Source organism: Strix aluco, chromosome 5 (genome assembly GCF_031877795.1).
Source record: "Strix aluco isolate bStrAlu1 chromosome 5, bStrAlu1.hap1, whole genome shotgun sequence".
In the NCBI taxonomy this organism is placed as follows: Eukaryota; Metazoa; Chordata; class Aves; order Strigiformes; family Strigidae; genus Strix; species Strix aluco.
Genome location: NC_133935.1, coordinates 57,886,274 through 57,912,714, shown reverse-complemented (window position 1 = coordinate 57,912,714; position 26,441 = coordinate 57,886,274). Strand labels below are relative to the sequence as shown.

Genomic DNA, 26,441 nt, shown 5'->3' with positions numbered 1-26,441 from the left:
CTGGAAGCAGAAATGAGAGTGCAACTGCCTCCTTTATATACTGAACATGGTGTCACATGATATGGAATACTCCAATGACCAATCTGGGCCCACAGCCCTCCAGCTGTGCTCCCTCTCAGCCCAAGGAAAGTTAACTCTATCCTGGCCGAAACCAGGACACTTCTGAACCTGTTTGTAATGTGGCACTAAAAATAATTTCTCCCTATCACTGACATGTGATAACCAAAATTAATTTCAATCCCATTTTTATAAAAGCAGAGTGCTTTTTGGATGGCAACATTTTAGAACACTTAGGCTTACATGTTTACTCAGATGAAGTTCTTTTTGTCTAGTCACATGTCTGTGAAACTAGCAAGATGTACTAGTTATAGGACATAATAAAATATCAAATATTTTGTAATGCAAGTATCATTTATAAAACACATCTTGACATAAAATAATGGAAAATTTAAAATCACTTAAAGGTGCATGCTTAAGATATCAATTAATAGTGAATTATTCAATAATCACTGCATGAATTACTGCCTGAAAGTCTGAGGGTTGTACTTATCCATATTTCAAACTGGGTCATCACATCAGTATCTTCTGGCCTTAGAATTAATATTCACAGTTCTCATTGCTCTGCCAATGTAGTATAAAGAAAACCCTAGCAAAAATAAGATCTAATTTCTATTAACCCATATAAAGGACAACTCCATTAGTAATACAGAATTTTGCATGACTACATTTCTTCTGGTTTCAAAATGTTATGCTATAATTGGCTGCATTGCACTGTCCTGCAAAATAGCGATATAACTGTGTTTGTAAACCGCATTTTGGTATAGCCATCTAATAGAAATATATTTTAAAAGCTTTCTGATGCAATACATGATGTATGCTTTTAAAAATTTAACTAATTTTCACACAGCAGGTAATTGACAAAAAATGTAAATATCAGTATCTGATTAGACTGCTTTTTAATTTAAGTTGAAATCCAGTAACTTTCCTAAATACTGTATGTTTTGAAAGTGATTAACTGCTATTTTGAAGAAGCTGGTGAAGCAAGTAATGGCTAATTATTTATTTTGTTTAGAATGACATGCTTGCTTTATGAGAAATTATCTAATTAATAAAACAGAGCTACAAACATCTCCTTTCAATATCATATTTCTACATATTCTTAGCACTGCTGAGTCATAAGAACCTGCACTGGCGCATCACTTTAGTAGGAGTGCTTTAGCTGGGAAAAAAAGAGTTCCCATTTGCAGTTTGGCATCTTGCTTGCTTTAACTGATTAGCTTATTTATTGCAAAAGGTTGTGTTTTTATCATATTTCCAAATGAGGAAACCAGTCTTCATTTTTCCTGAAATTTCAAAATTTTTCATTGCAAAAGGCGAAACCGACAAGGTTTAGACAGTCAAAAATTTGCCCAAGGCAAAGGAAATCTCTGCCTCCTTAATGGCTACTCCTAATCTCACCAAATTTGAGTCTCTCATTTCAGATTCTATTATTTCTGTCATTCTGGTGTGTCTTCTTTGTGGTTCCCTTCTCGGTATATCAGATCTGATAATGCTCCAGAAGCAGTATCCCAAGCACGAGGTCTCCTCCAGCACTTTCCGTTCTCAGCTTGGATGCACATTTTAAAGTCAGGCCTCTCAATCACTGACTGGTCTGCAGCTTTTAAGGAAAACACAGAATCACAGAATCACATCTAGGTTGGAAAGGACCTTGAAGATCATCTAGTCCAATCGTTAACCTAGCACTTGAGGCCATTACCTCTTGTCCTATCGCTTATTACTTGGTTAAAGAGGCTCATCCCCAGTTCTCTGAAACCTTCTTTCAGGTAGCTGTAGAGGGCGATGAGGTCTCCCCTCAGCCTCCTCTTCTCCAGACTAAACAACCCCAGTTCCCTCAGCCACTCCTCGTACGACATGTGCTCCAGACCCTTCACCAGCTTCATTGCCCTTCTCTGGACACATTCGAGTAATTCAATGTCCTTTTTGTAGTGAGGGACCCAAAACTGAACACAGTAATCGAGGTGCGGCCTCACCAGTGCCGAGTACAGGGGCAGGATCACTTCCCTGTCCCCGCTGGCCACGCTATTTCTAATACAAGCCAGGATGCCATTGGTCTTCTTGGCCACCTGGGCACACTGCTGGCTCCTGTTCAGCCGGCTGTCAATCAACACCCCCAGGTCCCTCTCTGACTGGCAGCTCTCCAGCCACTCCTCCCCAAGCCTGTAGCGCTGCTGGGGGTTGTTGTGGCCCAAGTGCAGCACCCGGCATTTGGCCTTATTGAAACTCCTACAGTTGGCCTGAGCCCATCGCTCCAGCCTGTCCAGATCTCTCTGCAGAGCCTCCCTACCCTCGAGCAGATCAACACTCCCAACCAACTTAGTGTCATCTGCAAATTTACTGAGGGTGCACTCGATCCCCTCGTCTAGGTCATCAATAAAGATGTTAAACAGGAGTGACCCCAAAACTGAGCCCTGGGGGACACCACTCGTGACCGGCCGCCAACCGGATTTAACTCCGTTCACCACAACTCTTTGGGCCCGGCCATCCGGACAGTTTTTTACCCAGCAAAGCGTATGCCCATCCAAGCCACGAGCAGCCAGTTTTGCCAGAATGCTATGGGAAACGGTGTCAAAGGCCTTACTAGAGTCAAGGTAAACTACATCAAGGTAAACACATTTCAGCTCTGAGGGAAAAGTTAATAGCTACTCACAATGGGAGAATATTCCCTAACCTATTGACATACTCTCATTCAAAGTCTTCAGAAAAAATGTTTAATTGCTTCACATACATAACCCTGTCTTCTGAAAGAAGATGATTTAAGTAACAGCTTGTGGTCAAAGGAATATAATATATGTAAGGGAAGGGTTAATGTAAGAAGACACAGATGGCTGTATGTGTGTGTTGGAAGAGAAAAATGAGATTTCTTTGGGGCTGGAAGGTGTTTGGTGTCATGTGGAAGATTCCCTGTGGTGATACTAATACAATTTCCATGATATATTACAATAAGGTTCATGTCTTGGAATCTGGGTGTCACCTGAAATTGAATATCTTACTATTTTTTTCATTCTGGGAATTTGATGAAGATGGATGTATGTGGAAAACTTCCATGTACAGCAATTTATGTTGTTGGGAAAAAGTTGCTCTTAAGTATGATAGATGCTACCTATTTTACAAAAGAGTTTGTATTTGTTTATTATCTCCTGTGCAAACAGAGGAAATTATCTACAGTGTGTTTTCGGATGACACCCAAAGGTGTGCAGATTGCTGAGACCTTCTGATCTCTCAAAGTCAAATCAAACTGAAGGCAATTATTCCTCATCCAACTTAGCTGAGCCAAGTTGCTTGCTTTGGCATTGGTACCACATCCTAAAAAAGCAGATTTTTCTTACTTGTGGGCAGGTGGTTAGAATACCATATAGAGCTCATTTTTGACTGTCAAGATTGAAATGATTTCTCAGCCAAGGATAGATATAAGTACATCTGTTAACTATTAAATCATGGAGAAAAAACCTTTGCAAAGGTTCAAAATGTACCTCAGATGTAAGAAAAAAAAAAAGAATTTCAGACCGACTTCTGTAAAAATGACTGAAAAGATAAATGTAATTCCATTACATTCTGATCAAGAAAATTACTACAACTCTTGTAGGCTCTGTTCTTAAGCCAGTGAGCGTTTAACTCCAGTTTGAGCAACAGTAGCATAGGTGGTTCTTAATAACCTGTCAAAGACTTTGGTAAAACCTGAAATATTTTTTGGCATACACCATTATGGTTTTTTTAACAGATGCTTGAATACTATGTATCAAAATCTGGGTATTTTAATGTCTGCCTATGCTATTCCTGAAGCTAACCTTTAAAATGGGAAGGGTATGAGGTCTTAAATAGTCTTTATTTATTTTTACTTCAAAGATAGTAGGTTACAGATAGTGAAAAACTAGTCCTTATTATTAGAGGCTTTCTGAAATTTAAAGATGTTCATTAATTATAACTCATGCTAATGAACTGGATATGAAATTAACAAATACTAAGTTAATTATTACTTACACCAATTGTTCTCCCAAGAATTCATTCAGACGTCTTCTAAATTTAATTAAATACTTCATGTGTGAAATCTAACAAAGAGGTCATGATTACAGACAAAGTCAGAGAAATGAGGCTAAGAATACTCAGCTAAGAAAGAAAAATAGGTTTTTGCATTACTTTCAAAATATATGGTACGTTATTGAATGCATTTCTTTTGTAGCAAAGGCCTCTCAGAAGGAGTTATTGTAAAATTCCTGATGAGCTAATTGTGCTTTTAATTGATATTTGGCTTGAGGATTTTACGTTTTGTTGTTGTCATTTTTGAAGAGTGCTAGAAGTATTTCAGTAATTTTTCACTTTAAATCGTATTAATTTCTCACAGAACTATTGATCATTATACATTTACATGGTCCTAAATCTCAAAAGTGGCTGGCAGTTGTCTGCAAAGCTATCCTTAAGAAAAAGGGTCGAGTCAACACTTCTTCTCAAAAATGTTGTACAATTTGTATTAGTAATTTGGCATTGTAGGATTCCATAAAAAGATGGGTAATAGTTTTCATACAGCATGCCTAGCTAAAATAGTTAGCTAGTTTTCATGGTTTAACCCCAGCTGGCAACTAAGCACCATGCGGCCACTCACTCACTCCTCCCTGCTACCTCCACAGTGGGATGAGGAGAATCGTGAAGGAAAAAGTAAAACTCATGGGTTGAGATAAGAATGGTTTAATAACTAAAATAAAATATAATAATAACAGTAGTAGTAGTAGTAGTAATGAAAAGGAAGATAACAAGAAGAGAGAGAAATAAAACTTAAACAAAGTCAGAGAGCCAGAGATTAAAGTGTTTAATTTCTGCAAAATTCATGTGAGAGAGGAACAGTGTTACTAACTGACTAATTTTGGTTATGAGACAATTTGTGCTCTCTTTGTAGGAGAGGAAGCTACAAGTTTGGGTTTTTTTGTTCTTAAAAAAAGTCAACATAGTCTTTGCAACAGTAATTAAATATAGCCTACTGTCATTAACTGAATATGGCTTTCTGAAGCCTGGTTTGCTTGCATGAATGGTTTATTGATCTGTTGTGGAGTAATGCAACAATGAAATTATCTTGAAAATTAAAAACAATATTAAGTAATGGATGATCCAATTTACTGTAACATGAGCTTATTGCCACAGTTCATTACTAATTCATGCAGTGAAAACCTCAAGTAGAACTTTGTTTTCAAATTTCACCTGTGTTCCACAGAAGTTTTTGCAGGAGGATCACTGAAGTGGATACGAAGTCCCTAGATAACTGCCCTATGCAAATACTATACTAACATTTTGAAGGAATTGCCTTAGGAAAATAGAATTTCTTGCCTCTCTTTAGTTCACAGGTATACAGGTACTTATTGTTTATGATATATCTTGAATTTTTTCTATTAAACCTAGATGTGGGAAAAAATCTGATGATTTATATACCCCATACATGAAATGGCACAAGGTTTTACATTTATCTGCTGACCTTACAGAGAGATTTAACCATGCAGTATCAGTCCTATCTACTAAAGTAGATAATTAGAACTGCTGCTTCTGTTTCTTTTCCATTTCTTTTTACTCCCCTATTCCCTTAATGCATTTATTAACATCATCAATTTTAATTCTATTTCCTCTAAGTCAAAACTTCTTGTGTACAATCATCTGCTTGTTTCAATATGACAATTTATACATAATTCCTCTTTAATCACTGTAAGAGACCTTATTTTTGCATAATTGTAGCACATTTTTCTGGTTTATGATGGTTATTTCAAGAGTAGAAAACAAAATATGTATTTTCCTATGTTGTAGAAATAATAAAAAGAACCAGTGAAAATTACTGCACTCTGTTATCTTTTTCTTTTTGCCTTAGGAGTTAAAGAATGCACCATACACCTGTGTTAAGCCTTTCTATTTTCACAGGGTCTTTGCAAACCTCTGCAAGACCTATCCATGCAGATCAAATTATTTCTATTTTGTTTCCAAGTACTTATTGCAAAAGCTGTTTCTTTTCTTTTTTTTTTTTTTTTTTTTTTTTCCTTTCTGTTAGTGATTTCCTAATCATAATAAAGGAGGAGATTATTTGGGGGTAGAAGATTGTGTCCAGTCTGAGATGGAGTCACTGACTGGCATTTGCCAAATTATTTTCCTGACATTTTTGAGGTAAACATGTCAGCAGAATTAACTTTCAAATCCTTTCACCCTTCTCGGTGAAATTCAGTCTTGTGCATGAAGTCTGTAAAGGTACAAAACTTTATCACAATCTACTCTTCTATATTCAGGAAGATGAATAGAAGGAAAATTAAATTTTTTTTGAGCTATTGTTTGCCTTTATCACTGGTGGAAGATATTAATTGAATAATTTTCAGAGTGTCTGATCAGAGAGAACAGAATTAATGGCCAACTTCTCTCAACCTATATCTTAAATCATGTTTCTAGCAAAATATAGTCTCATATGGTACTTTAAAAAATAAATTATCAGAGGCACAAAACATTATGGAATCTCAAAACATAAATAATTTTATTGTTCAGACTGTATGTCATCTTTATTTAAAAAAACCCCCAAAGGAATTGCACAGTAATAAATTGCTCTTTTAGCATAATTAAATTATTACAGAACTACTCCTTGTGTTTAAGAAATCATATATTTACCAGCTCAAGACAGTTGTGCGTTTTGGTTTTGAATGGTTTAGTAACTCAGTCTTGAATACTATGTACTATGAATCTGTTCTAAAGAAAAATGAAAATCAGAGTCTTTTTTTCTGCAAATAAGCTATTGTTTTTTCAGCTTCCAATGAAAGTACAGGTAGAACTTCCATTAGACTATAGTTCTGGCATGCTCATCCTTTAGCTGCCAGAAAAAGCTGTTTGAAAAAGCACTGGTTGGATTTTGTGACTTGCAAAATAAATAATTACTAATTTTATTTGGCTAATAATGGCAAATAAAGTTAATAAAATGCCCTTTTGAAGATTCCTTATTCATCTAAAATTTCATGGTCTCCAGGTTATTAATTAGCTTGCCCTTATAACATCCTCACACCCCCCCAAGCTAAACAAACCTCACCAAAAACAGTTTTGCCATTTTGACTTGTGGACATCTGTGATCAGTGCTGTTGCACAGTTCAGCTGAATCTCCTGGTGAAGGTGATTTTCTCTCTTCAGCTGACTTTCTTTAGAGTGTGCTCCTTCTGCCTCCTGCTTTGGAAGCATGTCTTCCAGACAGTGAAAAGTGATGAGCAGCTGGAGGCAACAAGCTAGATCAAAAGTCTGTTTCTATGGACAGACTTGGGTATCCAAAATGAAATAAGAGGTATCACTATCCATAGTCCCCTCTGTAAATGCTTCATCATGGTAATAATTCGGTGTGCATGATAAAAATCACTTCTCTGCATGAATGATTTCAGAATAACAGATTCCATCTGAAAGAAAGCAAAAGTGTATCATAGATGGCAGACTGGAATTGTGAAAATGACAGCTACTTGGGAACTAAATACAGGAATTTCGCATACTCTGCACCGCAGCTTTAGGACTCCTTTCTAGTTTGTCATGCTGAGGCACTGCTTCAGTATGAATTTCTGTGGAGAATTGCTTGAATCATCAATATCTTTTTTTTTTTTTTTTTTTTTTTTTTTTTTTGCAGCACTTGGCCTTCTCTTAGAGGTTCTCTCAAAGTTCATCCTGTTTAGCTTGTTACAGCTGAAGAAATCCAACCCCCAGGACATAAGCATCACAGGAATCCAAGCTCTGAATCTGAGGCCAGTTCAGATATGCCAAACTATTTTTCCTGAGTAACTAATGCTGCCCCAGAAGAAAAACATTCTCAATACAATATCTTTATGTGACTGCAACATGTGTCCACTGGCATTCACCTGAGATAAAATCTGATGGTTCAAAGAATTGTTACTACAGAGATGGAAATAAGAGTCCCTTAATTATATTTAACTGAAAAGTCTCTTGTTCCCTGTTGTGATGTGATTTCTGCCAAAACAACATAGTAAACAGGCCCTGATAGTGCAACTAGCTCATACAAATTCGTTACGTATTTTGATTTGAGTAGCACTCTTGAAGTCTAAAGGACTTCAACACAGATTTTTTTAAGCAAGTGTTGGATGGTATGCAAGGTGAAGTTCCAAAACCATAAATATGTGAATTTTCCGAACAAAACATTGTAAACTTTTCTTTTCAACTGATTAGCCATTTTTGTGCAATTCTTTTTAGAACCATTGGATACAAAAAGAAGTATGTCAAAGTTCCACATGGACATATTTGGGTGGAAGGTGATCACCATGGACACAGCTTTGACAGCAATGCTTTTGGCCCGGTAAGTCAATTCTCTGCATATCATTTACTCTTTGCAACTGAAAAGCAGTACATGTCTCCTGGGTCATTTGTGCAACACAGCAAGTATGAATTGATTGTGATTGTATTTTTATTATTTTTGTGAGAATTATTAGACTTTGTAAAATGTCTTGGTCAGTGGAGATTGAATTTGCTCTTAACTGTTATAAAAAGAATAAAGACTCCTTTTAATTCCCTCACATGGAAGAAAAAGCGGTAGACATTTTAAATTTGGAGGGATGTACTGGAGGAGTAGCCAGAGGGCGAGCCAACTCCCTGTAGCTGACAGATGCTCCCTGAGGACATGTTGCCAGCTGATGTAATTTGGAATGGCTCCCTCCCAGGAGCTCAGCCTTGCTTTTGCACCAGTGCTGGGATAAAGAATTAGGAGATAGTAACTGTGCTTAGTGAGCATTAACTGTTAAATTGGTCTGTGAACAATGGTAGAGATTTTAAGAACTTTCCCAAAAATAAATATTTAAATTTTCTTTGTATAGGGCCATTTTCATATTGAATAAAGACAAAATGTAACCTGAAAAATGTGTTTCTTGACTGGTAGTAATGTGCCTCTGTTCATCAGGAAGACAGTAAATGCTTTCTCTGCACTCCAGTTTTGGTTTGGTTTTGGTTTTGTTACATTTTGTGTAGATTGCTGTTCTTGTTTTAACTTAATCTAGCATGCAGGAAATAGTTGCATAAACTGTGCATCCTGCTGTGGAAATACAAATCCTTTCTGTCCTATTCCAAATGCAGGTTTTTGACATGTATCTTTAAGAGAGGATGCTCTTCTAATATTATAAAAAGCCACCGGTTGTCACAGGCAAGTTGTCAAGGCTGGATTTGTCCACTCTTATGCATTTCATACCTATTTCATACAGAAATCACCTCACTGACTCTTATTGAATTAATGACAGTAAGGACCTTAAAAGTTTTTCTGACTTCTGGAAGTGTAGCCCAATTATTAACTTGAAATAATTTGTTCTCAGGAAGAAAATCAAAAAAGGCCTACTGCCTGGTTTGGAGAATGTGATGCCATTGCCTCTCTTTTGGTTTGTCTCGCTTTTTTTGTGCTGATATTTCTTGCTATTTTTCATTATTATTTTCCTGGTACTATCTTCTAAGATTGCTAACAACTAGTTTTAGAGGTTCTTTCCTGCAGGATTTAATTCAGTCTACCCTGTGAAGGTATGCCTTTCCTCCCTTAGTAGGCTTCTCCTTTTCTGTCTCACTCTCTGTTCCCAAGATAAATCTTAGTCATAAACCCACTAATCTTCTTTTCACTTACAAATATATTGCCAATGTAAAATCAGAGCATAAGGAAACTTTAGCAGCTGGGCATTGGTTTCAGATTTACAGCAGCTCACACAGAAATTAATACAAGGTAAAATCCTCAAGGTAGGCACCATGCAGCTTTCATGCAAGATAGCATGTTGAGGTAAACCTAAATACCCTCAGATTTTTGCTCAATTCACTGATGTTTATAAATATTAGAAAATCACCTTGATTAGGCTTTGACCTTACATCAGTCATCAGCTGCTAGCTAACATCGGATAATATGTCACTTTTCTTACAGCAGTGACACTTTTTGAGAGCTAGTAAGATGCTTTTTGACAGTGAATACTTTAGCTTTCTGCAGGAAAAATGACCTTTGTGTTGTGTTGATGAATACCTTATGGGCAAGTCAGCTGTAAATAAGTATTTTCCTCTGAAATTAAATTAGACGAGCAATTGTTGAATGCAGGCAAAAGGGGGCAGAAGAGATCATGGGGTTGGAAACTAGCTTGAGAGTAATAAAATATAGAAAATTTTAATCTGTAGAAGAAAATGGAAAATGTATTTAGGACACACTGGACTCCAGGTTCCTTTCCATTCTACACATGTTAGATTTTAGGTTACTGGGACATTTTCTACCCCCTTGTCTGCTGTACTCTGGAGATCACTTGCACAAGTGAATTAAAATATTAAAATCACTCTCTTCAAGACATTCAGAAGGTATGTGCTTCTTAAACACTTTTTGTCTCATAACACTGAACCAGTCACAAGGAACAGACTGCACAATGGTAAGACATGAACCCATTTTTCTCAGTTAGAATATAGGTCACTTAAGAGATTAGGTTAAACGATATGTGTGTCACAATTCTGACTTGCAAAACCAGATATATTTTCTTGGATCAAAAGATTTGGTAAAAATAATGTATTTTTAAAGTGGATTATGTTGTAGGCTACAATTTTTTCAATTTTCATGCAATCTTATAGTGGAAGGGCATATATACTGTAGACACAGTAATGTTTTGTAGATGAGCTTAATGAGTTACATGGGGCATAAAAGGAAATTATGGAAAACCAGATTGAGAACAGATGTTAGAATAATTTTTTCTCTTGGAGAATAGCAATATGTGTAATGGCCTAATGGGTTAGGTTGATAAAGCAAAAACCTTGATACCGATCAAATTCTAAATTAGATGTACCTTTGGAGTGAAATGAATTTCTAAAATGTAAAACCTTGGCAGATGAAATTATCTTTACTTGGTTCATAAAAACATTATCAAGTAAATTATATTTCTTGTTATTGCATGGTTTTTATAGGAGTAAAATTGGAATGTTAAGGCATAGAAAGACATTTTCCTGAAGTGTGTAAATAAAATGAAAATGTTTTAACTAAGATTTGTAAAAGTTTAATATTTCCTTTCTGCTTAGTTGAGTCTTTGAATAAAATTAATACCTTAACTGATATTACAAAAATAACAGGACATCTGTGGGTAGTGCTGAATTAGAAATGCTGTTAACTTTCTATGTGATCAAAACTTAAATATTAATTACCTTTCCAGAACATTGGACTAAATTAAGTAGTGCATGGTTATTGTAGGTTGTCTTTAAAAAAAGAATGCTTTGTGTAATACAGAATGGCAGCTGTTATATAATAGTATTGCTTTGATACTGCTGTTTCAGGTTTGGAAATATGTCATGTCAGTCATTCATAATGCTGAAAATGGCTGTTTTGAATAAAAGCCAATAAATATTCAGAGAATTTTCATCTTTTTAGTATTATTTAAGGGGATAAAAAATTATATATCTCTGGAAATTTATTTCAATTGCGTGAACTAGAATAGAGATTTCTACTCAATTGGCTGTTACTGTTTTCAAATTCTTATAGATTGAAGTCAAGCTTTTATGATATTAGCTTAGCATTCCTTAAATGGCATACTCCAGGAATGTAATAATGAATAGCTTATATAATTATGATACCAGTTTTTAAAGTTTGTCCTTCTTGTTTTCACTTCTGGTAATTTTCCTATTTTGGGGAGCCTTTTTCTATGAGGTTGTACTTCAACAGCATAGGAGATATAACATTACTGTTCCTGGCAGTGCTTCTGCTTTCTTAGGTCAGAAATGCAGGAGACACATTGTGAAGAATTGATCAGGTACTAAACTCCTCTGCTGCTTCAAATTTCTTAAAGATTTTAAAGGGTTAACTTTGTGCCAGATCAGTTATTTTCTTTGCTTGCACAGCCAGGATAATACTAGCATAAAAACAAAGTGACAATTTGTATTCTGGATCTGTCACTCTGGCTAAAATCAAGGGACAAGTCATTGTAAACTGTACTTTGTCCAGATTAAATGTGTAGAGTTGGCATCCAGCAGTGCAGAGGTGGTTATGCAACCAACATGTAAGGGTATCTGAGAAACAGTTATTAATAAGTGCATACAATAACTGATACATATATATATATTCCTGGATATACACACATGCAGTGAATAGCACTCTCGGAAATAATAAAAAAAAAAAAGTTCAATTTTATCTTATGGGGATTTCTTTGGTAAATATAATACCCTTGTTAATACATTTCTATGTTTCCAAATGCCTCCAAGCTGAAGATATGAAAGAGATTTATAAAATTAGAGGTTGAAGTCAAAGGCAGTCTTTCAGCTGTCTTGTAAAGGACCTGAACAAAAGCTCATTAAAGTCAATGAGAGATTTCTACCGGCTTTAATGGTTTTGGATAAGGCTCTTTATGAGTTAAGCTTCACAATCCAGTGTAAGGGCAAAAAGGCTATTATCCTCCTTATCTTCCTGGGAAACCTCAGACACAGGTAGGTTGAGTACCTTGTCATAAAACATCTTTTTGGCTCAGCCAGGTCCTTATCCTAGTCCTTTTACTAAAATACATCTATCTTTTAATGTGTTTACTCTCAGACTAAATCCCATTGAACCTGAGCCTGGCTTTTTGTTTAAACAGAAGCTTTACATTCATAAGCTTCAAATGAGTAAATTGCATTTAGTCAGCATTACTGTAGAGGCCGTTTTTATGATTGCCCATATAAGCACTGTAAGTTCGTGCAATAAACTCTCTGAAAAACATTCCTGTCTGTTTTTTTTCTTTGAGCAGCACAAACCTGTAGGCTGTGACTAGAAAACTCTATAGACTAGAATGACATTCAAAACAAGTGAATATATTGAGTTTGTCAGTTATTTTAATTTTCTTTTCAAAGGCTATCATAATCTCTTCCAGATATAAGACAGAAATGGTTTAACTGTTAACCCTCAATGGGCAAATTCAATTAATAACAGTAATGGACTGTGGCCTGTTATAATTATTTTTTTAAACTGATCCAGTATTTCTCTCTGTAACTACTGTTAGTGAATACGAGTAGTCAAAAACAGAAAATATGAAAATTCTTTGGACAGTAAGGTGAACTGAAATAAGACACTTTTAGTGAAGTACAGTGTGTGACTGCTGGTAAAGGAAATATTTGAACCAAGAGGTCTGCAGCCTGTGAGAATAGCCCTGCTTCCTATGCTCTGTCTTCTTCTAAGAGAGGTACAGAGGACAGTTGAAGGAAGAAGCAGACATCTTCCCACAGCTCTGGATTACTTACATAATACCAAACAAGTGCCACATGTCCTAAAAGTGCACATCATCTTGGTGATGATCTTGCCATCTGCTGAAGCTTTCATTTATGAGCTATAAACTAGTGCAAGAATCACATATCCCCCTGAAATGGAGCAGCTTCTGAGGCAAAAGGTGGGAATTTAACAGCTCACAGCAGTGTGCTAAACAACACCATGGTAAATTGTGCAGTAGGGTGTGTAGGCAGGGCACACTCTTCCCACAGAGAGTTCTTCCAGGTCTCAAAATATCCGGTGACCCTATTTGTGTCCCCATACTCCAACCAGCCATTCAGAGACGCTTATGACAAACAGTTTCAAAAGCAGGGTCCCAAACCCTATTTTTCTTAGTTTAGACTGAAGTTAAGAGGAGATAGTCAAGCATTGTGAAACAAAAGTGTGATTTTAGCAAGTAAACACCTATCTGTGCTTACGCTCATAAAGTTAATGTAGGTGAGGATAACAGTGATGGTAAAGCAGTCAGTGAAGGCTGGGAATGACCTACTGAGGACTTGTCTGCATCAGTTTGCTAGCTGATGTTGCAGCTTCTTCTACTTTCTTTTTTCTACCACTGTGACCAGTGCTTGCACCTTCACTTTGCTGTATAAATGTAGCCTCGGAGAGTAGCATGACTCTTATGGGATCGGTGACTTTTCTACTTTTTCTCTTGGGTATTAAAGAAGAAATGAAGCTGTGTTTAAACAGGATATGTAATGCAAATATGCAATCAATGGCATTCCATAATATTTATCCCTGACCACTGGCAAAAATGAAATAGATAAATTTTTTTACAACCAGGAAAAAGTCTTTCCATATGGTGCATGAAGTTACCAGTAGTAAATAGCATGCATGCACTGCTTGAACTTGTAAAAGTCTATGATGAATAAAACAGATAGGACATTATGTGTTATGACTGATGATAAATAAACCTCGAAGGGTAAATGTGCTTGTCCCTTTTGAGAGAATATTATATGTGAGATGCAAATTGGGATGGTGGCTTCTCTATTGAGAATGACAATACTTCAGGAGCTGCTGAAGGGAAGCCTTGATAATAAGATTTTGTGGCCTCACTGTCCATTAAATTATCATGACTAACTGAATTTGCAGTATAGGGAATAAAAAGCCCTCTATGGCTGTCCTAATTCTCTTGGCAAGTAAAATGTTTAGCCTGACTGTAGCCTAAACCAATGCATAAAAATTAATCTTTCAAGCAGCCTGGCTACCATCATGTGACTAAAAGCTTTGAATTAAGTCTATTCTGTTTCTTAGCAATGGAACGCTCATGAGGACTTGTGAAGTAGCAGAAAGTTTGGGTTTTTGTCTTAGTTATGTCAAATCTTATATTTAACGTATTCTAGTTAATTTTCTCTATTAGTGCATTTGGAAGTGTTACTGTTATTTAGCATTAATAAAGCTTCAGTCATCCTGCTTATGGAACAGGATTTATGACATAAACTCAAGCACAGTGAATTATTAATCCAAATATTTGGTGAGTATTTCTGAATGTAAGTACTTTTAAAGGATTTTCCAACCACATTGGAAAGAATGGTAGGCTGAATAGCCTAAACCTGTTTTTGACCTTGCTTACATTGAAATAAACCAGGAAAACAAAAAGTTGAAGCACTGTCAGCTTGATTCAATGAAATAATAGAAGAAATGATCTGTCAGATTCATACCACCATTTGTAATTAACTAATTTGAACAGCTCTGTATTCAAATATAATAATTTGCTTAATCCTTTATACCTCTTCACTTTCCTTACAATTCTATTTCTCAGAAGTTACAGCTTGAAATACCCTTATATTCAATGACTCTGCAGAATTTGTAGCATTATATTCTCTACACAGGATCTCATAAATTACTTGTTTTAATGGAAATGAGGCCCAAAGGAATCTTTGTTGACTTTTCTATGGTTTAAATCTGTGGGGAATTTTGATTCATGCTGGCATTCATATTAAGATTTGCCAGGACATCATTTAAAAATTCATTGAGTGTTTTTGTTTCTCTCTATTTTCACTTCCTTGGACATGGAACGTTGTCAAAACTCAGTCGCTGATTACTAAAATAAAGATCTAAATTTTAGTTTGTAGAAGTATAGGATATTATGTACCTGATTCCATTCTTGGATAAGATAAATGCTTTGGTGTAATAAGTACACATCTCATTAAATCTCCCAATCCTAAAATAATACTACTTTAGTGTAGCACCTTGTTTACATGATTGCACACCATATTAGGAGGTTAGAAATGTATGTTTATACATCAGTAAATGTCCAAACCAATGCATATTTATTTATTTACAAGTGTATGTTTGTTTATTTTAGGAGCAAAACATTATTGAAATATGATCAATAATATTAATAGAAATACTAATAATTCTATAAATTATTTGAGGGAAGTGACATTTTCCATCTACTTGATGCATGTGCAGTCAGGAGTACTGTGCTTTGGGGATTCCGTGCACAAGAGCTGTAATGATGTAGAGGAATGAGACCTGTGAAAGGCCCCCATGATGGAGCTCTAGCACACGGTGTAGAGGAAAGGCTTTGAGAACAGGGCTGGTTCAGCCGTGAGCAGAGAAGGCTGCAAGGAAAGGTCACAACTGTCCTCAGCTACAGTACAGTGTACAGGGAAGGCATGGACAGACTCTTCTCAGATATGAAGAGCAGTAGGACAAGAGACAATAGGCACAAGTCACAACTTGGGAAATTCTGAATAGATATTAAGATAGTTTCTAATATTTTTTTTTTTTTCATTATGGGGGAAGTCATGCCATGCATTCATTACCCAGAAAGTTTGTAAGATCTCCATTCTTGTTAAAAAATTCTGACTGGACAAGGCCCTGAGCAACCTGAGTTGGCTCTGTTCCGAGTAGGAGGTTGGAATGGATGACCTCCAGATGTCCCTTCCTACCTATATGATTCTGTGTGACCATGAAAACAATTTTTATTTTGTCAGTAAACTGTCCTATGTAACAGATCGGACAGCAAAGTTTTGTCAGTTCACTGTCCTATGCGTTAACACTGGCAGAGCCACATTTAAAAAGAGTGGAAAACTGGTAAATTTATCTACTGTAGTACTACTTCTCTTTTCTATTGTTACATTCTCTCAGAGGATTAAAAAGTGGATCAAATTTCATTTCAGACTGTGCAAATATTTTTTGCACACCTTTATCTGTATTCCCTCTGTTCTGAAAGGAATAATATGGAAAGTATACTAGGTGGCATGGATATTCCTAACTTGGCCATGTTTAAAGTTCAGGCTAGGCAGAGAAGAAAGATTTTCCTCAAATACTATATTAATATATTAACAGGACACTTTTTTTTTTTTTTTTTAAGCAGCACTTCAAATTCTGTAGGTGTGTTATGAAACAAATAGAAATATTTAATTAGAGCTAAATCACTAGGACCTGATCTTGCAAATGTCTGTGTATATATTTTTTTAAGTCTACAAGAACTTCTTACTAAAGCCGAGGGACTGTATGATTCATATTGCTCCTTTTTGTTTACTGTTTCTTTTCTCACTCCCTTTCTCTTGTTTTGCAAAACTTAATGAGTAAAGCACCCCAGTTTAAACTGAATCATTTTACTGATTTTAGCTGTTCATTAGGATGACAGCTATTTCAGTAATACCTTAAATTTTTAAATAGTCATAATTTTTTTGTAGCCATAACTGTATTCCTGATTGTTATCAAAGCCATCAAAGCATTTTTGAAACTGGATGTTTTCTTGTAAAAATAGCACAGAATGGACAGATTTGTTTTTGTTTTTTTTAAAGAAATCAACCTATAAAAGTATAGAAATAGTTTTCTGATGAACATAAACATGGTGTTGCCTAGAGGAACTTTCAGATTGATAGCAGAATCTTAAAGTTATTTGTTCTTCCTTTCACTGCAGGAGAGAAAAATAAAAATAATTATTGAGAGGTAAATACCACAGTAGGTTACATTTGCTGAGAAGAATAATCCCAACTAATAGAAGAGTAAATATGTTTACAAAATAAATTGTAGAATATAATCTTTTTGTCTTGATTGTTAGTTGAGACAATGTCACTTAATTAAAGTTGGGTAGAGTTATTTTAATTTACTTGCTCTGAGGATTTGGGCACTTGTAGGTTAGCTTTTACTAGGGTTTGACATTTTATGTTGTTTTCAATTAGGAGCTACTGAAACTCAATGTCAGATCTAGGAACCAGTACAATTGTTTTAATTTTTCTCTTGTAAACCTTGAGATTTAGAAAAGAGTTGTATATAATATGAGAACTGATATTAGTAACTGCATGTAATAACAATAACTCCACGGTACTTCCTGTGTTGTTAGTATATACTACTTCCTCTTCCACTTGCACTTATGTACCATTTATAAAACTATAGTATTTGTTCTTATGTAATTATTGAAAATATGTTTAACTGCATTTGATGCAGAACAGAAATCTCCCATCAGGTGACCAGCAGCTTTCTATGGTTATGAGGACAAATCCTATGTAAACCTTTGAACACCACCGATATATTACAGTGCCTGCAAGCTGCAAGATCTGTAACTCAATATCACATTTTCTAATTGCAAAATTGCTTTTTTCCCCTCAGTGCATCTATCCCAATATGGTTTTATTGAATACTGTTCTGAAATATGTATGTATTGGACATTATGCCAGTGCTGTCCCTTCTTCTTTGAAATACATCTTCTTGAAACTGAGAGGCCAGATTATAAGTTTTAGGAAATGTTAACTTGTAAGCCTAATATTGGTGAGATATCAGTTGCTGATATGAGGTTGGAAGGGAACCAAGGTAGTAGTTAACATGATGTGATAGTAAGGTCTGATATTTCTTTCCTATCAAAGATAGAAATCTGAAGATGATGAGTAATTTCCACTTTACAAGCATGGATCTTGGATCAATAATGGATCCATAATCAGAAAAAAAGCAGGAAGAATGAAAGAAAATCTACTGTTCCATGAAATAACACTTCCAATTCCGGTGGAAGTTATGCAATTTCAGTAACGAATATCTGTGCAGCATCCACCAAAGAAATAAGAAAAAAACCCAACCCTTTCAGTATTTTATGATGGTAAAGTGAGTTATCAGGTATTTTCTTAAAGAGTCATTCCATTGTGTTTCTTAAGAGCATAGTCCCTGCAATCACTGCATTATAGCTGTTGGATTAATGTATGTTAAGTGGTACTTATGCAATACTGCACATTGTTAGAGCTTATTAAAACCTTTAGTCAGTGTTGCCAGAGTTATTTTTTGTAGAATATAGCTTTGACTTGGTACACAGCTGAGAGAAGAAACTGAAGAGCTACAATCCTTTCCAATTTTACTTTTGGATCACCTTAGTGGGACTCAGTTTCTTTTGTGGTTAAGCCATTCAGAAGTTTTAAAGCCAAAAGTTCAGCTTCCTCCCACTAAAAATGCATGAAAGAAATAACAGAAAATCTAAGAATCCTAACTTGCTAGCTGTTTAATATTTTTAACTCTGTATTAAGCCTGATTATATTCACATATTTTCCTATTATACAAATTACAATTCAGGTTTAATTTGCAACTTATTAAAAATGGGATTTGTATAATTTGGATGCCAAAATAACAGACTCTTGGACTACTCTGTAACAGATGTGAAACTGGTATCCAACATTGAATTTTGGCCATATACACGATATATCTAATGAAAGCCAGGGGAAGCCTATGACCAAAACAAGGTGTAATACATGGAAAAAGGAGAGGGATCAGAAGAAGTAACTGCCTACAAAATTCTCCATGACTGCTGCGTGGCAGGTTATGGCTCCACCTATTGTAATAGCGACCTTCACATTTCAGAGACTTTGGCAGGAAGAAAGAACACAGCAAAGGATGTTTTTCACAATTCTATTGATTAGATAGAGGCGTTCCAGAATCTTTTTTTTTTTTTTTTTTTTTTTTTAAAGACTCTTATAATGGTATCACAACCATGGGCTATTAATTCAAACATGTTCTTCAAAATGTTGCTAATGTAGGCTTCCACATATAGGGTAAAATGGAAATGCCTGCATTACTTTTCCAGACTGAATAGTATGAAAATGGACATGCACTTTGGAGTGAAACTATACATGGTCCTCCCAAGGTTCCTGAGATTGCTGCAGCCTCTGTGTTCTCTGTGTCCTCGAGCTGGAAACAGATGAGACACTCTGCTTTACCAAGCTCAATGTGTTGTTGTTATTCGGATGTGTATTGTGTTCTGATAAGTCCTGTAATATAGGACTTGAGAAACTGCTTCATATACATGGATCTGTCTCAAATATGCTGTTAGCTCTTACACATTTTCAGCTGTTACTTATTGTCAGTTAATTTTGGAGGCCCTCAGAATTTTACTTGTTTCAATGAAGGTGTAAGGTGTAAGGTCACAACTCAAAACATTCCCTAATTATACTTAGTTCCCTAATTATACTTAGCGAATGGAGTCAGTGCAGGGAGTAAGTCTACTCCTCCTAGTTATTGATAGTTATTAAAATGTTTGTAGTATCAGAGTGAATTTTTGTTCACATCAATTTTCAAAGTATCCATTGTATTCTGAATTCGTCAAAAGTTTGTTAGTATTACAAAACAATTAACTGTTAAATGACAAATATTTATATTGAACAGGACAAAAAATGCTAATGAAGAATGCAGTCTTCATGCTTACATTGACTGATGCAAGTTAGGAAGAAATGTCTTATAGTCACTTTGGATCCAACTCAGGACTGTCTTGCATCTTTCTATATACCATCTACTGTTAGTTACTCTTAGAGTTTTCCTGTAAATATTTCATAAGTCACAGTATCTCAATTTCAAGTAGCAGCAGTGGTAAATGTGTTTATTTAAAATTTATAGTTCATTCTTTCCTTATACTGCTGAGTGCTAGGAATTACTGGTATCATTGAAGTCAGCAACACTATTAGCCCCATTAAGTTGTACACATACCAGTGCAAAACAGGTATGTTTGTACAATGGAATCTTCTTGTCCAAGAAATGGATTTTAGTAAGTCAGAAACAAGCCTAACTTTTAAGTAAAGTGGGGCTTTTTATGTTCTTAAACAATGCACATCTTGTCTGTCAGGTACAAAGTCACCTTCCTTGTCATGCTGAGCACAGTCCAAGCCTCAGGAGGAATGGTACTAAGCCCTTGCCCAAGTTCTGCTCTCAGAGCTAGGATTCATGTGCTCGTAATACATTTAATATTCCAGCAAGATTTCCAAAATCTGTTATACCACTGCATTAGTTTAAAGCTCCCTCTTCATCATTCTGTTGTGCATATACTCATTTCTGAATATTAGTATGTATTCATGACACTTCTATGTCACTCATGAAGAACTTGATATATCCATATATAGCCTTCAAAAACTTGGTGATCTAAATGCTCTTGAATGGGATCTCTGGGATGCAGTTATTCTTTTTGGCATATAATAGCCAGCTGGCTAACTTTCTTTAAGGAGTTTAAGGGTGGTCTGATTCAAATGTTTGAAAAACAATGTCTTGAGAGCAAAGCATTATTCACATATTCAGTGGGTCTATAGGAAACAGACAGAAAAGTGTGTACCATAAATGTTATATTTATTTCCTTATGTAATATGCAGTCTTCCCTTGAAAATTTGTTCCAGAGTAAACTCTTTTGCTTTCTACTGCACATAAGCCAAAGCAGACTGGGCTGTATCATTATGCTTTTAAGCCACCTTTCTCTTTCAGAGATGCTGCTGCCAATGGCCTATCAAGGCATTTCTAGATGTCCTCCTTTAGGGAATATCTTTAACTCTATGCAGGATTTATGACTTATAAGGCTGGTTTTCTTATGGAAAACTAGCACACGGAAAATGTTCATTTGATATTCCAGATGTCTTTACTAAGTAGTTGATGTTATGTTCACTCTCCTGGATTGTTCTTTATCTCTATTACAGTGTCATTCTCTGTTTTCTTCTGTTTGAGTTAGGACAAAGAAGTCATCTAGGATGGTACTAAACTGATAAACTGATAAAGTTCTCATATACCCATAAATACAGAAGTAATTATAATTCCTTTCCTGGTTGTACCAGAGAAAGGTTTTATTCATATTGCTAGGAAAGTTTTGCTGTGCCTAAGAAAACTAGGCACTAATTTCAGGAAAGATTCTAACATTATTCTTTATGCCAAATCAAAAATTGTTTTTAAGGTAAATTCATCAAGTAGAATAAGGTGCAGTTCACATAATAACAGAAGCAAACCTTGCATTTCTATTGTAACATTCATCTCATGTTTGAACTGTATCTTAAAAAAAAAAAAAAGATTGTCTTGATCGCTTGTATTTGCATTTACATGCAGCGTGGGTTGTATGGAAAGCCTTATTTCACATCTGTGTTTTAGTTTGAAGTTTTAGGAAATGCAGCAGCCTGAAGTAAGTCATGCACTAAAAATGAAGAAAAATATAATAGGATATCTATCTTCCCTGGTTTGCTTTCAGAGTTCTCTCCTGGCACGTTTTACACAAATTAATTTGACAGTAACAAAAGCTAAAAAGGTATTTGGATTACTTCAGCAGTAAACTAGCAACAGCACCATGTCATTTCAATTTATCACTTGTTGTCTTTAAGTGTGTGAAATCTTAGTTCTTCATCACATTGCGATAGATTGCTTATATATAACTAAAAGCTGCAGAATTCACAGAGAAAAAAAAAATTATCAACTGCCAGCTGAGCCTTCACATTCTCCCTGACTTGCAGATTTTTTAGTAAATCTCACACTACCTGAACTAGAACAGTACAGTAACCTTAGCTTTACCCTTGTTGCTATGTCTCAAGTTATTAGGGTTTTATCCATCAAAAAGAGCTCTGGTCCAAACAGCACACTGGACCTTGAAATTATAACCTGAGAGACAAATTCTGTGAAACCAAATTTAACCTCTACAGCTAGCTTTTACCCTACTAGCATAAATCTCTGTTTCTTAAGAGACTATCTTCTTGGAACTCTGAAGAAATCTAACATGTTTCCAGGATTACATAGGAAAAGAGCACAAAAAAATCAGAAAATAATTGGAATTTTGAATCTTTTCCTGTGATAAGTTCTACAGAGACAGAAAAGTTGAGATAGGCTAGCCAGATGATATGTTATAAAGTAATTATTAAACAAATAGCAAATGGTCCTTGAGTACAGTTACCTCCAGGTAGGTCCAGTTATAAAGTATCTCTTGTTTATAAGCTCAGAAAGAAAGAAGTACAATCTCTTCTAGTTTTGCAAATCTGAATTTTTGCTTTTCTTGTCAAAATATGTGAGTCGGAGCAGACATACTGTTTTAACAGAATCCAAGATTTAAAGGGGATGATTGATCTGTTGAAAATCTGACTTGACTTTATTATGCATAATTAAAGAACTAGTACACTTACCATGTAAAAAACCCAGTGAACAAATTCTTCCAACTCAGTGACAAATATCTAAGTAAAATAAATTTAGTAAACATCAACATTATAAATCTGCATGTAATTCAAATTATATTCCTTTTTCAACAGGACTTAATAATATGTTGCCTTCTGTAGCATGTGATGGTGTCATTATTGATCATTATGATCTTGTGCTCTTAATAGTGTCTTGCTGCAGAAACAAACACTAATGTACAAAACTAACAATAGTATAATACCTTTAGGTGAGACAAAGCATTGACACATTTGATAAAAATAGGTTTTGATTTCACAGACTTTTTTTGTCAGAACAGCTAGGTGATTTTTCTGAAAAGAAAACTGTATAATCTAAGGAGAAATAGTTCTGTCTACCAGTCGAGGCAGTAGCAGATACCAGTGATGTCTGGAAGAGATTCAGTTATCTTGGGAATAAAAAAATTAAGTTTATTCTTCTGTCAGAATTCCACTTTAAAGCCTTTCTTCCTAGCTCTCTAGAGAAAGTCCCAATCAGCATTTAAATGCATGTATTTTAAAATGAGATTCATAAGGGACTAAAACTATCAAAGTTTTGTATGAAAAAAGAATACAGAGATGCTGCTTATAGATTTTGAAATAAAGAATTAAATTATGTCTTTAAAATGGAATGGTGCCAGCTTTCTGGAGACCAATTTAAACTTTTCATACAATAAGTGTTACATAGCATTTATGACTGGTAGCTTTAGATTTCATGTCTTCTCTGCAGCCAAAGAAAAACTCAGGATTTGTTTTCCATTAAATTTGGAACTGGACAACAGTTACCTATTTTTCACAGTATTCTCATTGTCTTGAAATTTCAGTAAAAGTGCAAATTAAACTCCAACATTAAGTGAACTTTCAGTGACAAGATATAATGACATTGAGCGAACTCAGAGAATTTTACATTGCATTTTTCTATCCTATATAAATATAAAGATATATTCCACTTTTAAAAATAATTTATTACTTACACTGAGGTCTGGGACATTTACAATAGCTTTACTACCTAAGTTAGAAAAAAAAAAAATCCTTTTGTAAGCTAGAATGGATTGATCTTGTATCCAGTTTTTATAGTATGTTAAAGTAGTATAAACTTGGGAAAAATCTTGTCTCTGTGGGACTAACTGGGAGTTTTGCCAGAGAGCTCAGTGAGGTCAGAACTTCATCCCTGCTGGCGCTACGCTGCAGGCTGATAGCACCACAGACTCTCCCCAGCAAGGGACAGCACACAGCTCATCCTGCCATGCCTTTCTCCAGCCCCTGCCATGCTCCATCTGCCTAGGGCTGGCAGAGTCTTCAGAGAATGAGATCATATCTTTGTCACACAATCATGCACCAGAAAAGTCTTGTTCTTGCTTGATATTTAAAGGCTTCTTCTGTTATTCTGATGTTAATTTGTGGCACATAAATGCTAAATACATAGATGAAGAGCTATCTTTCTGTTTGTATAGTAAGAAGACGTCCTTCAGACTACCACAGTCAGAGGTAGCACTTTGCTAGTGAGAAACATCTCCTAGTACTTAGGGATAATTCTAAAACTCACAAATGATTGCACTTGTTTTTACAGTAAGAAAAAGAATTACATACCACAAGTGGAATACATTCCCTAACATCCTTTCAGTTGTGTACATCACAAATGCTTGTGGTTTCTGAACTGTTCGTTACAATTCACAGCCTCTGTGCATTGCAAGATGAAAATGAAAACAGCTGGTAAATTGCAAATATATTTGCTGTTGTTTTAGTTGATTATAGGTACATATCAAGCATGAAACAGTAAACCATAAGCCCCTTAGGGTTCTGGGTAGTTAACCAGAAATACACTTAGTGTGACATTGCTAATCTGGTTATATAAAGGGAAAAATATTTGCTAATAGTAACAACTTATATTAGGCTACCTGAATAAAACTCATAGAGGGCCTCTTAGGAAAAATACTTTTTTGTTTTAAATTTTATTTTCAAAAGTTTATTTGTCATTATTTTAAAAAATCCATTATAAATTTTTGCAGTTTGATTATGGCTTTTGTTATATTTCCACTCCTAATTCAGTCCTATCAGTATACACTCTTTCACACTTAGTCACAGACTGAGGTAAGGATTACAGAATTGTTTGATATTAAGTACAAAAGTGTCTTCCAGGCCATGTGCAACCTCATCTAGTTTGATGTGTTACTCATTCTAACTTTCTTTTTTTTTTTTTTTTCAAATAAGCTGTATGAATACTCATGGCCACATTTTTTCCTGAGCATCTGAGCAACTCTAGATACATTTGAAAGGGTTCACTCTCACAATGGGTCTCCTGAAAGGCATTTCATCTGTCACACCCAGCAGCCTTTGTTAGTTCACAGTAGAAGACACTATAGATTTCTGTTTACATGGATGAAATAGAAAAGAGTTTGCTTTTCTGTAATACCTTCTCTATTTCAAAGCACTTGAAAAAACATCCCTACTGAGTTCAATGCTACTGCAGTGTGTGAGTAGGCAGTTGCAGCAGCCCTTCAGGACTGCGTATTTAGTAACAGCACAAAGACAAGACATTTCAGCTCGTATAATGATAGAAGGTATGTTGAAAGGATTGTGAAAATGTGTGCAAGGGATTTCACTGTGGGAAAACAAGCTAACTATGTGAGAGACATAGCAGGTTTTAAAATATTTTACTCACGTATAAAAGATGTAAAAGATTATGATTGCAAGATGTTTCATGCTGAAGATATTTTCTTGTTTAAATAACCCCTACTCTTTCAACTTAGTTCATATAAAACTTTCAAGATCACCGAAAATATAAAACTAGCATCATGTACTCTTAGCCATCTCAGCAGAGAAGACAAAGAAGTAAAGCACTACAGATATTAAATTATTTTTTATTACTAAATGTGGCAATTTCTGTATGGTCTAGAAAGTATAAACTCCATGTGGATTTGGCATTGCTAATGCATGTTCTCTACCTTTTTGTGGAGCTGACACTTGACAACTGTCAAATTAACACCTTTCTGCCACATTAGTCTTACATTAAATATATGGATATCTATATATTTAATGATTTCACTCTTGCTTTTACTGACACATTTGTCAAATTCCTAGTGTTTGCTTTCAAGTGCAGTCTAATAGACTGTCCCACTGTGGTCAGCAGTGCATCTGAAATGCATATGTACTATTTTTGTAGTAGGGATAGAAATCTTAATAAACTAAAAATGCTTGAGAATGCTTACCCAAAAGCTCAAAAATGCCATTTCAAAAAAATATAGTGCAAAAGATTTTATAAATAACGGAGAGGTGAGGTAAGATGTGCATTTAAATCTGTATTTGCAAGAAGGCACTTAAGAGGTCTAACTTTCAGTAATGCTGCATACCTGATTCTTTCCATTAATGAATCTTCCAAAGAAAATCAGGACATTTATTGAAGTCCAGTGAACTCTGAACCTAAGACCCACTCTTAAGTCCTGCATTTATAAAAAAACCTAACCCACTTTTTACTTTTTTCCCTGCATTTCTGTCTCATACCTTCACATTTCTCTCCCTTCCTTTTTTTCCAGGAACAAAAGAATTTTCATCTTTTTACAATGAACTTCAAGTGTTTCTTGTCTTCTTACCAGAAATTGATCGCAGGTTTTTTCTTATATCATATGAATTGCATTAGTTGACTTTTTTATTAGTAATCAGCTTTCTCAATCCACCAGCTTTTTTTTTTTTTTCTTTTCAGTGCTTTGAATTGCTGAAATGGAAGCACAGTTAGTTTTCAGACAGATGTCCTGAACCACAGGAAGAAGGGGAACTCAGTTGTCTAACTGTCGCTTGAGGAA

At 35.3% G+C, this 26,441-nt stretch overlaps 1 protein-coding gene across 2 annotated transcripts in view; it reads left to right on the top strand.

Annotated features, from left to right (window-relative positions):
- Positions 1 to 26,441, top strand: part of IMMP2L (inner mitochondrial membrane peptidase subunit 2) — a 487,361-nt gene that overhangs the window by 376,864 nt on the left and 84,056 nt on the right. For both annotated transcript variants that reach the window (XM_074827518.1, XM_074827517.1), the window contains one exon: positions 8,248 to 8,350. In XM_074827518.1, coding sequence (XP_074683619.1) covers positions 8,248 to 8,350 — 103 coding nt within the window. The remainder of the gene's footprint in view (positions 1 to 8,247; positions 8,351 to 26,441) is intronic.